The 19,558-nt window shown below is 38.9% G+C and overlaps 1 protein-coding gene across 4 annotated transcripts in view; it reads left to right on the top strand.

Moving 5' to 3' along the window:
* Positions 1-19,558, top strand: part of PPP2R5E (protein phosphatase 2 regulatory subunit B'epsilon) — a 146,403-nt gene that overhangs the window by 90,880 nt on the left and 35,965 nt on the right. For all 4 annotated transcript variants that reach the window (XM_019793957.2, XM_011217900.3, XM_011217898.3 and 1 more), the window contains one exon: positions 14,847-14,948. In XM_019793957.2, coding sequence (XP_019649516.1) covers positions 14,847-14,948 — 102 coding nt within the window. The remainder of the gene's footprint in view (positions 1-14,846; positions 14,949-19,558) is intronic.

The following is a 19,558-nucleotide window of genomic DNA, read 5'->3' as shown; positions in this document are numbered from 1 at the left end:
ATTTTCCTGATATACTTGCATATTCATGTGTATATTAATAATTTACCATTTCTGTCCTGCACACATTCTCTCTTAAGGAATCTGACAGGGATTTTAATGTGTTTAGTTTTAATTTAAATGTGCTAAGGAGTGGGTTTTTACTCAGGAAGCAACTGAGCTACTCATGATTGCTATTTGCTTCATTTACAAGCTGTAGTCCTTCTGGCTTAACTGCTTTACAGATTGTTCAGAGTTTTCAATATACTTAAAATTGTTTGACAGCTGTGACTTGTCTAGCGCTGATGTATCCAATACTATCCTCTCACTCTGAGAATGCTCCCCCTCTTTTTTTCCCTCTCCCCTGAAGCTGGCAGCAGAATTTTGCAGGATGAGTTACAGTATTGCATTCAAGCTTTGGTTTCTCTTTTCTCCTGCCTTTTAATTTAACCTCGAAACTGAAAATATGGTTAGAAGTATAAGGAATACTTCTGGAAAAATCTACTAAGGAAAAAGTATGATAAAATGATTGGGTAATATTGCCTGTGGTTTCTATATATACGTGGGTCTTGGCTAACTCTAGCAACTTGCTGTTAGTTTATGTAGTTCATTCAGCCATCTCTCTACCGAGGACAGAAATGAGAGGGGGATTTATTACTTGATTCTCTAAGGAGAAGGCTGGTTGTACCACTGTGATGTGTACGAGCAGGAAAAGCCAGAGAAAATGAGTGTCCTCAATGTGGAATGATCAGAGACGATAATGCCTGAGGCCAGAATTTGGCAAGAAAACAACGAGCAGGTCATTTCCAGGAGGTAGTTGGCTTCTGACCAATATTAAAAGCCAAACTTGATCTGTAGATGAAAACAAGAAGTATGCTATCCAGTGACTTCTGCGGAGGAAGTTGCCTCTGGAAAGTGAGGATGAGATAAGGGACTTCTAGAGTTAAAATGCAGTTACAGTGATGAATAGGGAAAGGTGTTTGTTGGCTGAGCAGTGAAGGGAAAACGAGAAAAACCAGAGCCCAAGGCAGCTGCAGGTCCTGGGCAAGGAGAAGCAGTGCCAGGAGGGCAAGGGGTGACACATAGTGGAGAGGTTGTTCCGGAATAAAACTAGGATTGGTTATAACTATTTAGGAAGTTAGAGAGCAAGTTTATCTTTTAATAAAATGGATGAACAAGCTATGTTGGAGAATTGATGTTTGACTCTTCAGAAATGTAGGTAGTGAACAGGGAGTGGGGGCTGGGCAGATAGTGTTAGCTACTAAATGAGCTCCTTTGAAGTGCTGTGGAATTTCCCTTCCTGAAGAAGTTAAGGCCTCTATGAGAGTAGGGTAGAACCCTCTGGAATGATGCAGGCCTCTCTCTTCCTTTTGTGGGACTTTTGGCCTTCTCTAGAGAAGTAGAAGAATGTGTTGAGGTTAGACAATAGAGAAGGTGCTGGAAAATTGAGTGTGTATTTCTGCTGCCCGCAGGTACAAACTGGGGAATCTGTTGTGCCCTGTTCTGGAAAGTAAGAATAGTCATTTGAGGGGTAAATAATCAGAAGGCAGTGATCTTTAAATCCACATTTAAAATGGAAGCTAACAGGGGTAGTGGGCAGTTCCTGACCCTAGAGCCCTTTCTTGGTTTCTTTCTGAGGCACTAATATCTGCACTCCAGCCTCCTCTCTAAGATGAGGCCAACATGTGTCCGTGAGGTCCTTGAGGGAGGGCTGTCTGTCTTGCCCTTCCTTGCAGTGGCCTGACTCAATTTGTTATGAAGCTGTATGGGTAAAGAGTGATGTTAATCTGTGATCATATTTAGTTCAGGTGCATTTTTGTTTTCATAACTCACCAGCTAGCCCAAGGTTTGTTTTACAAATGAAGGGTCACGGAGACAGAGACCCATACAGAATAAGGGACAGTGACAGTTTGGGCAGTTTCCTGTTTATTTTTCATGATTTCAAATAAGGACACATACTCAGTTGCTGGAAATGAACATCAGAAACCTCAAGTGCTTGTGGGTTTTTAAAAATTCAATATTTAATAAGAGGTTTCATTTTTCTTTTAGCGTTAGCTGATTTTGAACCATAGTGTTCAAAGCAGATGTTAGAATATATATGTCCTCAAAAAAGCCCTATGTTGTTACTGTTTTATCAACTTGTGCACTTTGGTTCTTACAGAAATCACTTAATTTAGCAGGTTTAGTACCTCTCTAGGATTGAAGACCCAAAGTCCCTGCACAATGAAATGTGGCAAAAACCTGGTATTGCATGGCTAGCCTCCGTGTGGGGTGTGCGTGCTTGGACTGCGAACACCAGCCAGTACGAGGGCCTGCTCAGTATTTATACACAGTAAGCACTATGACTATTGCAGTGTTTACACCTCTATTTTTGGATTCTAAGATTTAATATCAACAATCTTCACTTTTGGATTCACTGCTACATTTCCAATTTTGGAGACAGCATAATATAGTTGTCTGTGTGTGTGAAATACCATTTCCCTGTGATAATTTTGTGTGGGGCTAGCAGACTCTAGAGAGAATTAATTTAATGTTACCATCAGCACTGTGGCAGGTAAAAAGTTGCTTCTTGTTTTGAACAAAGTTAAGTCTTGCAATAGAAGCCTGTGGGAGTGGAGGGTTCGTGGTAGGAATTTGTGAGTGGTAAGGGGAGAGGTGGGGACGGGTCTATATTACAGAGGCCTTGGCAAGCTAAGTAAAGGAGGTTAGACTTAATCTTATAGACAGCAACAGGGAGCTGCTGAGGTTTTTGAAGGGAGATGAAATGTAAGTGATATTCTTACTTTCCTTTCGCCAGCCCCACCTCGAATGTCCGTACCCTTCTGTCAGCTTCTTTAAGGAGGTTTAAGGCTGGCAGGTTTAACCCAGGATGGCTGATGGCAGAGGGCTGTTGTCCTACTCTAGTCCTTGGTGGCAAAGAAAGAGGAAATGGAATATATAAGAATATATAAAGGAACTCCCCATCTCTTAACATTTTTCTTCTGTGCTCATCAAAGAAGATTTAAAACCAGAAGACAGAAAATTATCTATGGTTTCATTATTTAAATGTAATCATTGTTCACGTTTTAGCCAATTTCCGTCTAGCCTGTTTTTAAAATGAGGCTTTCCCTTAAATTAAAAAAAAATTCAGATATACTTAACATGCAACACAGATTTTAAGAACAGGTCTTAGGCAGTGAATGTTCAATGAATTAAATAATTCTCTGTACTTGTATAGCCATAACTGCAGATTTAGAAGATTGTCATCACTCAGGAAAATCTCCTAGTACTCCTTTCCTTTTTCTTCTTGTTAAACTTTTTCCCCCAGTCTTACTATATATATATATAAATTGTATCATACTGAGCTTACTACATATGTATTATTATTTTTATTACTTGGCATATATAATTATATGATTTTAATTAAACAGATTTTTCTTTAGCATTGTGATGTAAACATGCTTTCATATAATTAAGTAAATTTTAAAAACGTCATTCTAATGGCTACCTAATATTCCATTATGGGGATATATGATTGTCTACTTAACTGTTTTGGGACATTTAAACTGTTTCCAAATTTCCACTATTAAAAATAATACCACCAGGGGCGCCTGGGTGGCACAGCGGTTAAGCGTCTGCCTTCGGCTCAGGGCGTGATCCCGGCGTTATGGGATCGAGCCCCACATCAGGCTCCTCCGCTATGAGCCTGCTTCTTCCTCTCCCACTCCCCCTGCTTGTGTTCCCTCTCTTGCTGGCTGTCTCTATCTCTGTCAAATAAATAAAAATAAAAAAAATCTAAAAAGAAAATAATACCACCAGTAGCACCAAAGAGCCATTGTGAAGGATAAATAAAATGACTTAAAGCAGATACAGGAGAGGAAGAGTTAAAGAAAATTCTAAAGGCTTAGAATGAGGAAGGTGAGAAGAGAATTCTAGAGGGAAGTGGAGGTCAATGAGGATGAGATTGGTTTTGACTAGATTGAATTTGAGATACAGGGAGATGTCAGAACTGCTCTGTATATAACTGGAAAAAGTGAAATTAAGGACATCCTAGTGCCCTGGAAACAGAAGTCCTAGTAGAAGAGGGGACAGAGCAGTGATGATATTGAGAGAAGAGCATTGTGCTGTGGATTCAGTTTTGTGCTACCTTGAGTTCTAATGCTGACTTTTTTGGGGTAAGAATTTGTGTTGTTCATTGGGTGAAATGATGACTTTCAGGCGTTTGTCTGACTTCTGTATTCATGATCTCAAGATTCAGAATGTGCTTTGCTTTCTCTTTTGCTTCATGCTAAGACCTATTAATGTGGTTGGTGTTAATTCTGAGAAAGAAAACTGTGGTGATGGTATCACTTTGCCTTGGCTAAGGTTAGAGCAGCTGCCATTTGGTTTTCTTGCGGTTCTACTGGATTCTTTCCCACTAAAAGGGATTGACATGTTCGCATAAGAAAATTAAATTACTTGAATTAGTAGAAGTTACTGGAGAATGGAAGCTGTAATTTAATAGGAAATAATTGCTAACTTTTGAGTAAATAGGGGGAATTGAATACATGTATATATTTACTTCCTTTACCTCCTGAAATCAAACAAAAATTACTGAAAAGAAATAAAACCCAGAAGAACAAAGCAAAATGGAGAGGAGATCCAGAATTCAGTGTTTTGGAAACTAGAAAGCCAATGAACTGGTGGTCACTATGTTGGCAGATGAGAAAAAGCCGAGCTGTAAGCAGCCACAGGGCAAGTCCGGAAGTAGCCAACTCACACCACATTAACTGCAGGAAGGTTCAGAAAGATGCCTTTCAAACAAGGAAGGGCGCACAGAGGCAAAAAGAGGAGACTTGGTGGAAAGTCTGTGTAAGAAGTAGCTAGAAACTCCTGATCCCACCTTACTCCCCCAAAACCAGGCAGCAAAAGACTGAAGGTTGACTCTCTGCAGAGGCTACACTGGCGGGAATCTGGTTCGGGGGCATTAGGCACTGCTGAGAGCAGTGGGTACCTTTCTGAAAGTGGAGCACGTTGAATGGGAATATCCTCAGCTCTCTTGCCACTTGGCTCTCAGATCCCTTGTGCCTCTAGTCGCAAGATAGATGATTCTTTGGAGAATCAGACAAACCTAAAGGCACCAATTAAAGGAGAGTTCTTAGGGGGATGGTGGGAAGGAAATAGGCCAGCCAGTCTCACCCCAGACAAGCCCACTACTCAGTAACTCTGTGCCACCGTCTCATCCAGAGCTCCCATTTTAAATATGCGTGCATATGCGACTGTGATAAGGGCACAGATTTGAATTCTCTCTCCTGACACTATCCTGACATTAATACTGTTAATTAGTTTTGTATGATTTTGAACTTTATATAGAATGTACATGGAGGGCACTCAACTCAGATGTCTCCCTCTTTCCCTTGCATATTCACCCCCCTGCCCCCAATCTCTTTTCCTGCCCTTGTGGCATCTCTCTTTCATCTGATGGCCATGCCAGCAAAGAGAGTAGAACAAAAGAAAGAGTACTTCCTTTCACACATTTTTCTCCTTACAGCTAAATGTTGAAGTATTCCTCAAAACTACCTTGTATTTACTTTGATCTGTATTCAAATTCTATTGCCTCTCTGTTCTTGAGCTCTCACAGACAGATTCCTTTCTTCCATACAGTTGTCAGTGCTCTAATCCTTCTAGAAACTGAACATCTAAAGGGATCAAATTATTTTCAGAAACAATCAGTGTATGTTAAATACAGTTACTCCAATTGATGATAACTATTACCAGCTAAACCAACGGCAGCAGCAGCACCAATAACAATGAAAACAGATTTTTTTAGTCTGTATAAATCTGAATGGTGTGCATACCTAGTAGATTTGGAAAGAAATACTTGCTAAAGGAAATATAAATAAAAATGACATCTCTATGAGTTAGGAAAATAGTACATGCCCAAGATTTATATTACTTTAATCTTGTCTTTTAAATTTGGTTTCATATTTGAAAATTCTGTTGGGCAATATAAGTTTTTAAACTTCTTTTTTTTGTTTGATTTTTCCCTTTCTCCAACTGACTGTTAAGCTGCTTTTATCATTTTAAGATGTTCTCTCTGCCTCATTTCAGAAATCAGGTTTCACAGAATAGTTGCGAAGTCCTAGAAAGCCCTGGTAATACAGGTTAACAGTATGACCATGAATGTGTAACTATAATATGGTTGAAATCATTGACTTTAGAAATCTTTTAAATCCTCTTCTAGATTTCCGGATGTTGTAAAACAAATCTAACAGCTGTCACAAGTGCATATTTCTTAGTCACATGTGAACAGTGTACACTGTCTTTGGTTCTGGTTCACTGACTGTTTCCTTAGAAGTGTAGAGCTTTGTCCACAAAGGTGGCTTTATGGTAAAAATGTGGACACCCCTGGTGAAGTGGCTCGACCACACCCATGCATCACAGTGTTTTAGCCCCTCTTGTGTTGCTGAGATCTCTTCTTGTGGCAAACAAGAGCATTGAGAGGATTATTTTAGCTCAGGGAATTACGTTTAACTCAAGTGAACACGTTTTTAATAATAACGTCTGGAAATTCTTGCCTGAAATTTTTAATTATATTGATAACATTACATAGTAGTGACAGTTACATATTTAATATGTTACAGAATAAAGGTAGACTGCAGTGGGTGGCTCATAATATAGGACGGTGTCATACTGATTTAATTAAATTTCCCCTCTTTAGATTTAGTGCTAAAGGCATGTCTTTATGTTAGAATAAGGGATTTTAATGGTTTCACAAGTTCAGATAACTTTTAAACAGCTCTGTTCATTCACATCAATGGTGAGGTTTAAAAAGAGACTTTATTTCTAGTCTGAAGTTAAAACTACAGTAAACTTACTATGGTAATTAAAAGACATGGTTTGGCTTTAGAAACAAATTACTGATGGAAGAACTTGCCAGTGAATTAAATTAAGTGCTAATTGAGAGTTTTAAAATTTTGCCATTTGTTTCCTAATCAAAGTCCCAGCTTAAAAGATACATATCTGCTCTGATTCTAAGTTTCTTGAGCATAATTACAAATGCTTTGGGATTTTTCTCCTTGGTTTTATATATCCATAATGATTAATAATTACTTTAAAAGGGGCTGAGAGTCAGGTTTGAAAGGTCCTTTATCACTGGGACTATTAAGAATTCTTAAATTTGGTGTTACCAGAGGTAACTTGACATTATATGTATGTTTATTATTTATTACTTTTATGTTCTAAACATAAATAGTATAGTGAGGTATCTAGGCAAATTCTGTTCGAATTTTAGTTCTTATTCTTAGAGTTTGAATATTTAATATAAATCCTTATATGTTTGGGAATAGTTTTCTCTGTTCAGATGTCTGATTTAGAGATTTAAAATGACTTTGCTTACTTTAATATGTTTTATCATATTTATTTAAATGCATTTTTTTTTGGGCTAACACAAAATACTGTTGAGAATGATGCATGATGACGTAGTTTCAACATTGCAATTACTGGGTCCTCCCTCTGGTTCTAAATGCTTGATTAAATAATTTTGTTTCTTTTCAGTACATGATGGATTATAGAATGAATGGATGAGTGGATGAACTCAATGAAAAACTGAGGGATATCATTGAAATTGTTTCTTGCTTGAGATCTTAATACAAATAGTGCTAGAGGAATAATGGCACTTTTTAATTTGCTTGGATGTTCTCTACTTAACATCATTCATATTGTCCCTTTTTTGTTAGAAAATTTACTTTGTAGATGTAATCTCAAAATTCATTTTACAGCTATGATGTCATTGTTTTTATATTTATAGTCAATATATTTGCAGTATTGCATAGTTGTATGAAATTATAGTGTCACAGATAACAGAGAGAGAAATGTTCTTGAGGTCAGCTAGTTCATGCTTTTATCCAAGAGAAGATAATACCTACTCATCTAGAAAGTAGTATTGTAAAACAGAGATGATTTAAGTTGCTTATACTGTAGTTAAAAGAGGTTTCCTGAGAAGATAATATGCCCGATTTTAGCCAAGCCTTAAATATTAATAGTGCTGACAAATATATAACTAAAAGGAATTGAAAGTATTCATTAGTTGTTGTTGTTATTTTTTAATAACTCTTTATATTGTTCTTACCTTCTGTTTTATTCATTGTTAATCTGGGCAGATATTTAGTTAGTAGGTACTAAGCGCTAGCCACATTCTATTCTTTAATAATGTGCTAGTCATTTTCCTTAAGCAACAGTAAAATATCAACCAAAATCATAGTGTAAAATTAGTAGTTTCTATGGAGATAAAGGGATTGGGGAAAGGGAGGGGTTTTCTCCTTGCAGTAACTTAAATAACTATTTAAAAATATTAATAGCCGTGGAGTGTCTCAGTGACTCAGTCGGTTAAGTGTCTGACTTCAGCTCAGATCATGATCTCAGGGCCCTGGGATCGAGCCTCAGGTTGGGCTTCCCACTGAGCGGGGAGTTTGCTTACCCGGAGCTCTGTCTCTCTCTGCCCGGCCCCCTGCTTGTGCACTCGCGTGCGCGCGCTCTCTCTCTTTCTCTCTCTCTCTCTCTCTCTCTCTAAGTAAATAAACAAAATCTTTTAAAAATATAGTAATAGTTGGATTTTGATTGTAAGTCAGAAAATAGTTAAATTATTTGTTTAATCAAAACCTGATTAAAGTATACCTAAACACTTCTTCCTCTTTACTTATGGGGCTGTGTACTTGGGATCCTGATAAATTGTCTCTTTCACATTTGGCCAAGACTTTGAATTTTATTTTTTGCACCGTAGTTCACAGTAATCAGCGGTAAACCCAAGAGCTGAAAAATAGCCGCCAGTTCCTCCAAGCAGGTAGCTGTTGGTTCTCAGCCTCACCTGCGACAGCGCTACCGTCTGTGTCACAGCGGAGTTGCAACCAGAAGGGGTTCTTAGTACTAGTGTTAGAATTGTCAGTTTTAGCAAATAAAAATACAGGGCACCTAGTTAAATTTGAATTTCAAATAAATAATGAATAATTTTTTTTTAGTCTTGACTATGTCCCATGCAAGTTGTAGGACATACTTGAACTAAAAATTATTTGTTTATGTGAAATTTAGATTTAAATGGTGCCCTGTATTTTATCAGGCAACCCTTGTTATTTCTGCTTTTTGTATATGAAGGTACTAGGCATTCAGAAATTAGTAAGAAGCTCTTGAGGGGCTCAGAGTCTTTTGGGGGAGGTGGAGCAGAAGGGATGTGGGGAGTAGGAACACCAGAGAGGAAGCTTGGCAGCAATCAAGATGTTTGAAGATGGAGGTCTGGACGAGACAGTGGGGATGAAGAGATTGTTATATTTTTCTGTTAATGCTGAGCAAGGTCATTGTAGCTTTGAATGCTTGCAGGTAGGAAAACAGTGTCCATGGGTGTCATTGAGGGCCACTGGCAGGCCAGTAATGGAGGGGGGTGGTGGTGGGAAAGGAGACATGAGAGAACGCGAGAGGGTTAAACAACTGATAAAAAGAAATGTGGTGGGGGAATCAGAGGAGAAGGAAAAAGAGAGACAAAAAAGTCAGGTCCATGCATGGTCTCCATGGATGGCAGGAGGTGGTGTGCCAGAGAGGGGACCCTGAGAACCCTCCGTGCATATCATGGTGCCGTGTTACCTTGAGAAACTCACAAGCTCTTGGGACTTTTGTTATTTGTAAGAGGAGGGAGCTAGATGAGAGAGTCTTTAATGTGATCTGATTCTAGAAGCAACCCAGTGGAATCCCTATTCCTAAATTTTTTATCTTTGAGGAGGGGTTATTTAGATTTTAACGCGTGTTCCTCCTAATTCCTCAGCCTTGCTTTCTGTCCTTATAGCCACTTTCTGGAGGCCAGCCCAGGGCCTTCAAACCTTTAGTTTGATTCCAACATTCAGTATTTATTATAATGCCTTTGCAATGAAAATGAATGAGACTTATTTCTTGAACTTCTTTTTCTTTGCATTGATACCAGTGTAGATGAAAATAAAACAGTTGAAAAATAAATCCTTGTAATTTACTTAAAAAATTTCTTTTGTTCATTTTGGATAATCCATTCCTGAATGAATAAAATAGACGGTTTAGGACTAGAGCCTCATATATTTAAATATATTATAGAGACAGTTTTTGTGACTTTAGAAATACCTCGGTGCATTTTAATCTAGCCACATAGACTCTGTAGAACTGCGCCGTGGTGAGGATTGATGCTGGTGGCTACTTGGAGTCATGATATGTTTGCATAAGCCTACAACTGCTATTACCAATTTAATAATGTTACCTATTTAATAAGCCCTTTAAAACTTGGACTGTGGGGTGCCTGGGTGGCTTAGTTGGGTAAGTGTCTGCCTTCAGCTCACGTCATAATCCCAGGGTCCTGGGATTAAGCCCTTTGTTGGGCTCCCTGCTCAGTGGGGAGCCTGCTTCTCCCTCTCTGCCCCTCCCCCCTGCTCGTGCGCGTGTGCTCTCTCTCTCTCTCTCTCACACACACACACACACACACACACACAAATAAATAAAGGCTTAAAAAAATAAAACCTGGACTATAAATCAGAAGTGGTTGCCAGTGATAAAGAAAAATTTAATGGAAGCAAATCTACCGTTTTGGATAGTGGTTTTTAGGACATTTTTAGATCTTGGAAATCTTTTGAAAATCTGACCAAAGCAACTGGATCTTTTCCCAAATTGGACTCACCATACAAAATTGTTGCAGAAAAGTCAGGGGATTTGGAGGACTGCCTCCCCCCACTCCCCCATCCATGGATATAGCCCAGTTTTTAATTCATGATTTAACTGTATAGTTAAACTGGTCCATTCATTGAATCTTACAACCATGCATTCATGAGCTAGGCTCGAGGCATTGTAGGAAGCTCTGATTTTTAACTCTCTTCTGACAGTAATAATCTTATTCAAACAAATTCAAAAGCCCATTTTCATATTGAAATTAAAGGCATAACTTATATACTGTATGTCTCTAACTTAAGCTTTTTATAGATTTAGGACTTACTTTGTATGCCCTAAGAGATAACAGTAACTACCTAGTTTATCATCCATATTGCTCTTGCTTTACTACAGCTTTTAAAAATTTCCCTTTAGCTCTCCATTTCTATCCCTTATAGGTAGAGTCATATTATTTTCTCTTGTCTTTCCCCCTAAATCTTTATTCATAAACATTTCTTTGTGCTTCCATATAGCCATCGTCTTTTTTTTTTTTTTTAAGATTTTATTTATTTATTTGAGTGAGAGCTAGCAGGGAGGAGGGGGAGAGAACAAGACTCCCTGCTGAGCAGGGAGCCCAATGTGGGACTCGATCCCAGGACCCTGGAATCATGATCTGAGCCGAAGGCAGACACTTAACCGATTGAGCCACCCACGCACCCTGGCCATGATCTTCAGTGCTGCACAATATTCTAGTAAGTTGATGTATGTCTTAAATGTTGAACATAGTGGTTATTTCCAATTTTACACTTTTTGTAGAATGTTGCAAATGACTGCTTTAAGTAGTTTTTTCAGACTTGTCTTGGATTAGTTTTTTTTTAGACTAGATTCTTAAGGATGGGAGCAATGATTCATTCATTCGTGTCATTTTTATTAAGCACCTACTATGTCCCTGGCTGGTTCAGAAGCTTGGCCATTTCCATGACACTTGATATGCTTTGACAGTCTTTCCAAATTTGCTAGAGAACTACTGAACCAGTTGAGTCAGCTCTTCATTGTCTAGCCCAATAGATCTGTGCTTCCTTATTACTCATCTGGTGACTATTTGAAAGTAAGCTAAATAAAGCATTATAAGGAAGGCACATCTGAAGAAATGGCAGTGTGTGGCTGAGTGAGAAGTGCATGCCTTTAGAACTACTTGCTGTGTGGATAATTTACACAACTTGACATTGTTTTGAAGTGATAATTGAGAGATGAAGCTTTGACCACATCAGAGTTAACATGAACAGAGTTAAAATAGATTAATTTAAATCACTCAGAAAACTTTAACTTGAAATTTTAAAAAGCAAAACCAAAATACACAGTTTTGTAAATGTGTCCAAATTTTTATTTTGTGAACATTTGTTGGGTGCCTTGTATGCGCTAGGAAAACAGATGTGAATGTGACATTGCATATTCTTGATTAGTGGGCGAGACAGGCAGATATGTACACAAATAATTGCTGTGGCGCATGGTGGGCACTGAAAGAGGGTTTATACGACCAGGAGGATCAGAGAGAGCAGAAGTTTCCATGTCCTTCTGTCCAGATTTTTTTACTATACAGGAGCACCCCCCCCTTTTTTTTAACTTCCATGGTTTACTTTTACATCTTGGGAGAGGAAAGAAAGTTGTTACAGAGCACGGTAAATACACATGATTTAGTTGGAATGAAAACTCAGTTTTTGAAATATATGTCTAGTTTCAAAAGCAAATAACTAAAACACTTTTGCCTTTTTGATTACAGTGTGGCTTCCTGGTTGAAGAGAAGTCATGGGTTAATGGTTTCCTGAAAAGTCACTAGTTTCTTTGTAAACGGAATTTCTAATAATCATCAGAAGGGACAAAAATAACATAATGGACGGGTGCATGCTGTCATCAGCCATGGCAAAAGCATTCTAATATAATGATTTCCCCCCCAGTCATCTAAGCTAAAGTAGAGCAAAAGAAGTGGTCTACCTACTTTCTTAGAACACTGTGGTTGAGCCTGACAGCCTGCGTTCAGTTTTAACTGCTGGTTACTAAGTGTAACTTCAGATCTTAACACCTGTGCTTCCATTTCCTCAATGGTAAATTGGAGATCGTGATAGTATCCACTTCATAGGGCTGTAGAATCCAATAGATACTGCTCTGTGTGCATCTTAGTCAACCTCAGAGTAGTATTTACTGCTGTTGACCTCTTTGTCCTCCTTAATATACTCTTCCCTCTTAGCTCCTGAGACCCCAATTTCTAGTTCTTTTCTTCTCCTACCTTCAACTCCTTTTCATTTGTGTTTGGTGGTTTTTTTTCTGTCTGATTTCTAAATGTTGGATGCCTGTGGGTCCTGTCCTTTCTTCCTATTTACTCCTTTCCTAGGTGATCCATTAGTCTCATGGCTTTAAAATCATCAATATGCCAAGGAGTCCTTATATGTCTCTAGTCCTGACCTGTCCAGCTCTGAGGTCCAGATTCATATGTCTGATTCCCTCCTGGATATTGCTGCTTTAACACATTCCTGACTGGATCTCTGGACCTCCCCCCCTCCAAACAAGTAAATAAAGTTTTCCCTTTCCCAGCCATCTCCATCTTGGGTAAATGGCCTTGTATCTCTGACTCATCCTTGATTCTTTCCTTTTCTTTACCCCATGTATCCAGGCCAGCAGCAGGTATTACTTCCAGAGTAGATTTTGAATAAGTCTACTTCTGTCTCCTCTGCCACCATCCCAGTCCAAGCCATCACCTTTGCTTGCCACCTCCATAGGCTTCTAACTTGTTCTCTCCCTGTCTGTTCAGTACAGAGAGCTACCAGGATGATTTTTTTTTAAGCAAAAATAAAATCCCGTCACATTTCTATTTAAGATCAACTAATGGCTTCCTATGACACTTAAAATCAAATCAAATCCCTCCTTTTCATAGCTTACACATCTGGGCTCGGTTTCTGTAGTGAGAAAGTTAGGGTTCTTGTGAATCTAACTAAAATATAAGCTCCTGAAGGGCACAGACTTTCTTCTGCTTTGTGCATTGTTACTTTCCCAATGCTGGAATAGTGTGTGAATATAATGAGCATTTAATAAATATTTGTTAAGTGAATAAACACATACAGAGTGTATGGGACCCCAGAAGCCTTTCTTCTTTCTTCCTCTTTTAGAGCAGCATATTATACTTTGTTATTTTCTGCATTATGTAGAAAGTCCAGCAAAGGCTTCTGGTGCAGTCTCCTTTCTTTTCCCCTCTTGCCTTCTACGCATTTACCCCCTGCTCCCTACCCCCCCCCGGTTTTATTCTTCGTATCTGAGGACATATTTGGGTCATTGGGAGAGGATAGATGACTAAGTAGGACGAGAAGCAGAATAGAAATTGAAAAGGAACCCTGAGAATAGTAGCAACCACATTTAAAAAAAAATAAGCATTTTCTGCAGAAATCTTGGAATATATGCAAAAATAGTAGAATAGAATAATGAATCCTCATCTCTTAATCGCCCAGTTTCAACAGTTATCAACTCCTGGACATTCTTTGCACAACCAGCATTTAATCTGGAAATTGCCTATGGTAAAGGACTGCCTCATTAGTTCATAGAGATTTGTATCACAGATACATCTTATCCTGGGCATCGCTACTGTTTTTTTAAAGTTTATTTATTTTTAAATAATCTCTACACCCAGTGTGGGGCTTGAACTCATGACCCCAAGATCAAGAGTTGTATGCTTTTCCGACTGAGCCAGCCAGGCACCCCGGTATTTTATAAACCAACGAGAATAGATTAGATGTGGTTTCAAGGGTGTTAGGTTCAGAAATATCTTTTCTGATTTGCTTTTCGTAAATGTCTGAAATTTTACCATTAGTTCAACTGTACATTTGCAAATTGTAAGTAAACCTGAGAAGGGAAATACATAAAGCCCATTAGCAGTTATTTATATCTTAGTGTAAACTGGTTAATTAGAAGCACGCTTGACCGGTAAGTAACAAAGAGCGGGCTTGGATGGGAGGTCTAAAATCAAAGGGACCTGGGGTGAGGATGGCCGTATAAGGACAAGCAGTGCTGTTCAAGAGGGCAGGAGGTGCAGCTCCGTCACTTTCTAGCTTTGTCTAGAGGTGGTCCTGGCCTCAAAGCCTGTAGAAGGAGGTCCCCGTTCCAGTTTGGTGGTGTTCTGTCATCTGTCATTTGGGTTCCCTTCGGCTGGCTGCAAACCTTGTGTAAGGCTGCCCAGGAGGTACTTCCAGCTAACTCTGCTGCTTGTTTATTTTTAGGTATCTTGCAATATATTCAGAACTCTCCCTCCTAGTGACAGCAATGAATTTGATCCAGAAGAAGATGAACCTACCCTTGAGGCATCGTGGCCACACTTACAGGTACTTTGAACTACCATTTGTTATAAAAGCAAGCTCCATTAACTCATTAGCTGATTAACATGGGAATTTCTTAAAGGCCTTGATTCACCCAGAAATCAAATTAGAGAAACATTAACGGAAAGCTAGAGAATGCTCTCTGTGTTTCTCTTGGTGATGAGGATGCCGAAAGAATAAAATAATAAGTTGCGGTGTAATGCTTTAGTGTGTTTCCTCCCAGGTTGTGGGGCCAGCCAGCAGTTCTTGCACTTTTATTAGAGCTTCTGTGTGAGCCTGCCTGCTGGAGCCTCCAACACGAACTGGACTATTTTCACATTCGTATTAGTTAGATGTGATTAGGTCACAGAGTTTATATCTCATTTTCATCAGCAGGTACCCTGGGGACCTTGAATGCCTGTCTTCATGATAGCCACAAATGTGTTTCTGTAGCCTGCAAAGGCAAAAACAAATTGCAATGGTTATTTCATAGTGTTGTAGGGATGAGCGACAGCTGATAGAGAGCTTGTGTGTAAAGGCCAGTTTTGTTCTCTTGCACGGAGAAGGCCATGTTTTCCAGTCACACGCATGTGTCAGGACAAATCACAGCCATCCCTGCAGCTCCTTTGCCGACACTAGGCCCATCTGTACTGTATGTATTTGCCCATTCCGGTCATTTTCCGTCTTCCCTTCGTGGCTGCTTGTGCTGCAGGCCAACATTTCGCAAAGGACTAGAACAAGGAAATGGGAATGTAATGCTCTCCCAAGCTATCTTTCCATTGAGTTAGAATGTCCTCAGAGGCCGGATGACAACCAGCCAAGAGGGAAGGGATGGTAGAGAGGGACTAAAATCTTGTATAGTTTCAGCCAGAGGCAGAAGCCATTGTAATCTTTGAAGTGTGCTCATGGCTACTAGTTGGCTTTCGAAAGAGCAGAAAACTGTGCCACAGCAAGATGAGGCCTAGAGATTAGTCTAAAAGTTTCTATTTTCCCCATTTCAGAATTTTTGACATCAGTTTGCAGCTTTCCCTGTCCTGCTTTGGCATTTCCAGGTTGCCACAGATATACATGTGTGCTGTTTCCCCTAGTTATGGAGAGAGCTTTCTGGGCCTCTGTTTCCTCAGCTCTTCCCCAGGCGTGTTATACATATGTATTCCTGCTGCCAATGCCAAGATTGAGTAAATTAGTTAAAGTGCTGTGGCTGATTTCCTATTTTAGCTGCTTGATTTTTTTTTTTTTAAAGGTGTCAGACATACTATCTGCAATCTAAGAAATTTAGAAAATTATTTGTGCTTTTCATGGTGTATCCCAGATTGTGACAAAAATTAAAATGAAAAAAATCATTCCTTTGAATAGGTGGACTTCTTATCATGTCTGATTCCTCATGTTTGGCACCAGTTCATAAAGTGCAGTGTAGTCTGGAAGAAATATAAAATACAAAACAAACAGGAAAATCTCCTCAGGAAGTCCCACATCTCACAGTGGAAAAGACAGGAAGAGAGCTGTCTTCAAAGCTTCAACTTGTCTTCTCCACATCCCAGAGACAGCAGACTACTCTTGCCATTTGCAAGAGCATTTTGAATGCTTTAAATCATGATCACCGGAGATACAAATTTCCCCTAAAGCACAGTAAAGTTGAACTGAATATTTCAGTTAATCCTTCCTAAGCTTAATGACTCTATAAAATACAGTCCAAATTAATTTCTAAAGCTATGAAACTAAATTCTGTCACCAAAAATCTCTAGCTTACACTGTGTCATTACTACAGGAGCATTAACTGTTAGTCCCCCCGAAACTCTAAACCAAAGCGACAATGAGGAGTGATGATGAGACCTATATACCCTTACGATGTAAAGTCACAAACTGTATTCCAGAACGGGCTGGCTTCATCTGTGTTGACACCCTGTTCAAGCCTATAATCCTCTGATCCCTGCTTTAGCTTAGGGGGAAATATGACTTAGACTGATCAGGTAAAGGAAACCTACTTTTAAAATTCACAAATTAACCTTCATTTGTAATAAAGGTCAAGTCAGTAGGCACACTGTTGCCTTCAGCTATTCCTTTCTGGAGGTCTTTGTACTCAAGATTCCTGTGTTTCTCTTATGTATTCTGACTATACAAATTAGTCACCTTTCCATTTTCACTGATAGGTGGTTTTAGTACTGACAAGAGCACTCATTGAGCATTCAAGAAATCTCCTTTTCTGTTCATGACAGGTCATTCATGTTACAGTGAGTTATTACTGAATTTAACATTTTACTTTTTAATTGATCCAACAATGTTTTCGTGACCCAAACATAGCACTTTCTTAGACCTTTTCATTTTTTATTAACTCCAGCATTAGCAGTGTGCTGCTTCTTCTGGATCACATTTTTATAAGAAAGCACAGTGTTTATTACCAAATATCTGATAATAGTACAAAACAACAAAATTGCATTGAGATATGGTTATTGGGTGATGGGCTAGGCAATGAGCCTAGCCAGTTGACTGTTTCTGCACACCTCTTGTCTGATTTAAATTTGTGGCCCATACAAAACTCCTAACAAATCATGGATCTTTGGAGATAATTAAAAATAGAAAAAAGTTTGGGGGGCCTGGGTAGCTCAGTCAGTAAGCGTCTGAGTCTTGATTTCAGTTCAGGTCATGATCTCAGGGTTGTGAGCTTGAGCCCTGAGCACCACGTCTGGAGCTCCATGCTCAGCGGGAAGTCTGCTGGAGATTCTCTCTCTCCCTCTCCCTTTGCTCGCTAGCTGTCTCTCTCAAATAAATAAACCTTTAAGAAAAATAGAAAAAAAGTTTAAATCCACAAGTTTTTAGTTTAAATATATCAAAGGTTCTGTATGTGTGTTATTTGATCTTTTCTATTATCTGTTTTGGTATCTTTTAAATTGGTGTTCCATAGTTACCATGGTTATTCTTCGTGTATTTTCTCTGTTTGGATCTGTAGTTCCAGTAGAATATGATTTTGCAGGACTTCCATTTACAATCAGGGGAATGTTTTTAGTGCTTTACATTTCAGACTGAAAAACAGAAATGCTAAAGTCTTTTTAACTCACGTTCCTTGGCGAGTTCACTTATGTGATCTTGAAAAGTAAATTATTCTCAGTCCCCAGTCTTTCTTTCCCTTTAAGGATTCAAGGGAGAGTTTTGATTCTGAGCTAAAAATCTGTCGTGTAAGTGTAGAGAACATTTATGCTTATTAATAAATGTGTCTAAAGTGTTTCCACCAAACTGTTTTAAACCATAACTGCTTTTAAGGGACCACAGGGGAGAGAGTACTTTGCCAGTCCTGCTAGAAAGCCCTGCCAGTCCACAAGTCAGGCCTGCAAGATGAGAATCTCTCCACTTTGTGGGAACTAAACCTCTTTTTATGGGTTGTTTGAATAGGGCTGACATTCTATTTGTAAAAGAAAGAGTTGAAAAATTAGTATATTGAAAAAAAGAATAATTCTTCTAGAGGGTATTGGGGGGGCTCAGCCATATTATCATGCCTAGAAGTACAGCTTGACAATGTTCAGATCATTGGGCAAGAAGTTTTTCTGAATTCAGAGTTTCAAAGAGAAAAATTTTTTTTTACCTTAAAGTAAAATCCTAATGTGAATACCCAATTTAAATGTGAAGTTAGAGTCTGAAGTCATAAGGTCACTGTATGATGCATTTAGGTTAGTGGTAACAGCAGACTCTCGGGGGACCCTGAGACCTGATTTTCAGACCTGCAAAGTCAAAGCTAGTTTGATGATTATACTATGCTATCTGCTGTTTTCACTGTGTTGACGTTGGAAACGGATAGTTGTAAAAGCGTTGGTGGTTGAAATTGCTGCTGCCTTAGCACCAGTCAAGACGTTTGTGGCAAATTGGCTTTGTGATCCTATTCATCACTGCCATGTGCTGACAATTAAGAAAACAAAAGCCAGGGGTGCCTGGGTGGCTCAGTCGTTAAGCGGCTGCCTCGTGATCCCAGGGTTCTAGGATTGAGCCCCGGGTCGGGCTCCCTGCTCTGCTGGGAGCCTGCTTCTTCCTCTCCCACTCCCCCTGCTTGTGTTCCCTCTCTTTGCTGGCAGTCTCTCTCTGTGTCAAATGAATAAATAAAATCTTTAAAAAAAATAGCCAATTTCAATTAAAAATGTTCTTGGAAAAGCAGCAAAAATTATGAAATTAAATTAAATATTATTAAATCTTGACCTTTGAGTACACATTTAAAAACATTCTTCGTGACAAAGAGGGAAGCCGAAGGATGCACAAAGCCCAGTGACTCATACTGAAATACACTGATGGTCTTGTGCTAAAGCATTTATTTGACTGTTTGAGCTACAAGCTAAACTAGCTGGTTTTCATGAAATGTTATTTTTACTGGTAGGACTGTCTGGCACACTGTAGTTCCATCTTGGGTATTTGGTGGATGTTTTCTTGAAAATAGACAAAACAGCTGTTACCACTGATAAAATTAGAGCATTCAAGCAAAATTTAGAATTAGAATTTTGGAAAACTTTTATCCTTCTGCTGTCACCTTGAACTTTATAGCTTGTCAAAACTTAGACTTTTTGATTAAATTGGAGATATTAAGGAATATGACTTTTGATACTGTATAATAAAACTTGTTGGCATTTGAAAAATCTGCTTAACTCAGTGAAGCAGTA

The sequence above is a fragment of the Ailuropoda melanoleuca genome, chromosome 14 (assembly GCF_002007445.2).
Source record: "Ailuropoda melanoleuca isolate Jingjing chromosome 14, ASM200744v2, whole genome shotgun sequence".
NCBI classification, from domain to species: domain Eukaryota; kingdom Metazoa; phylum Chordata; class Mammalia; order Carnivora; family Ursidae; genus Ailuropoda; species Ailuropoda melanoleuca.
Note: the sequence above shows the minus strand (reverse complement) of the source record. Positions and strands in the feature narration are given on the sequence as shown.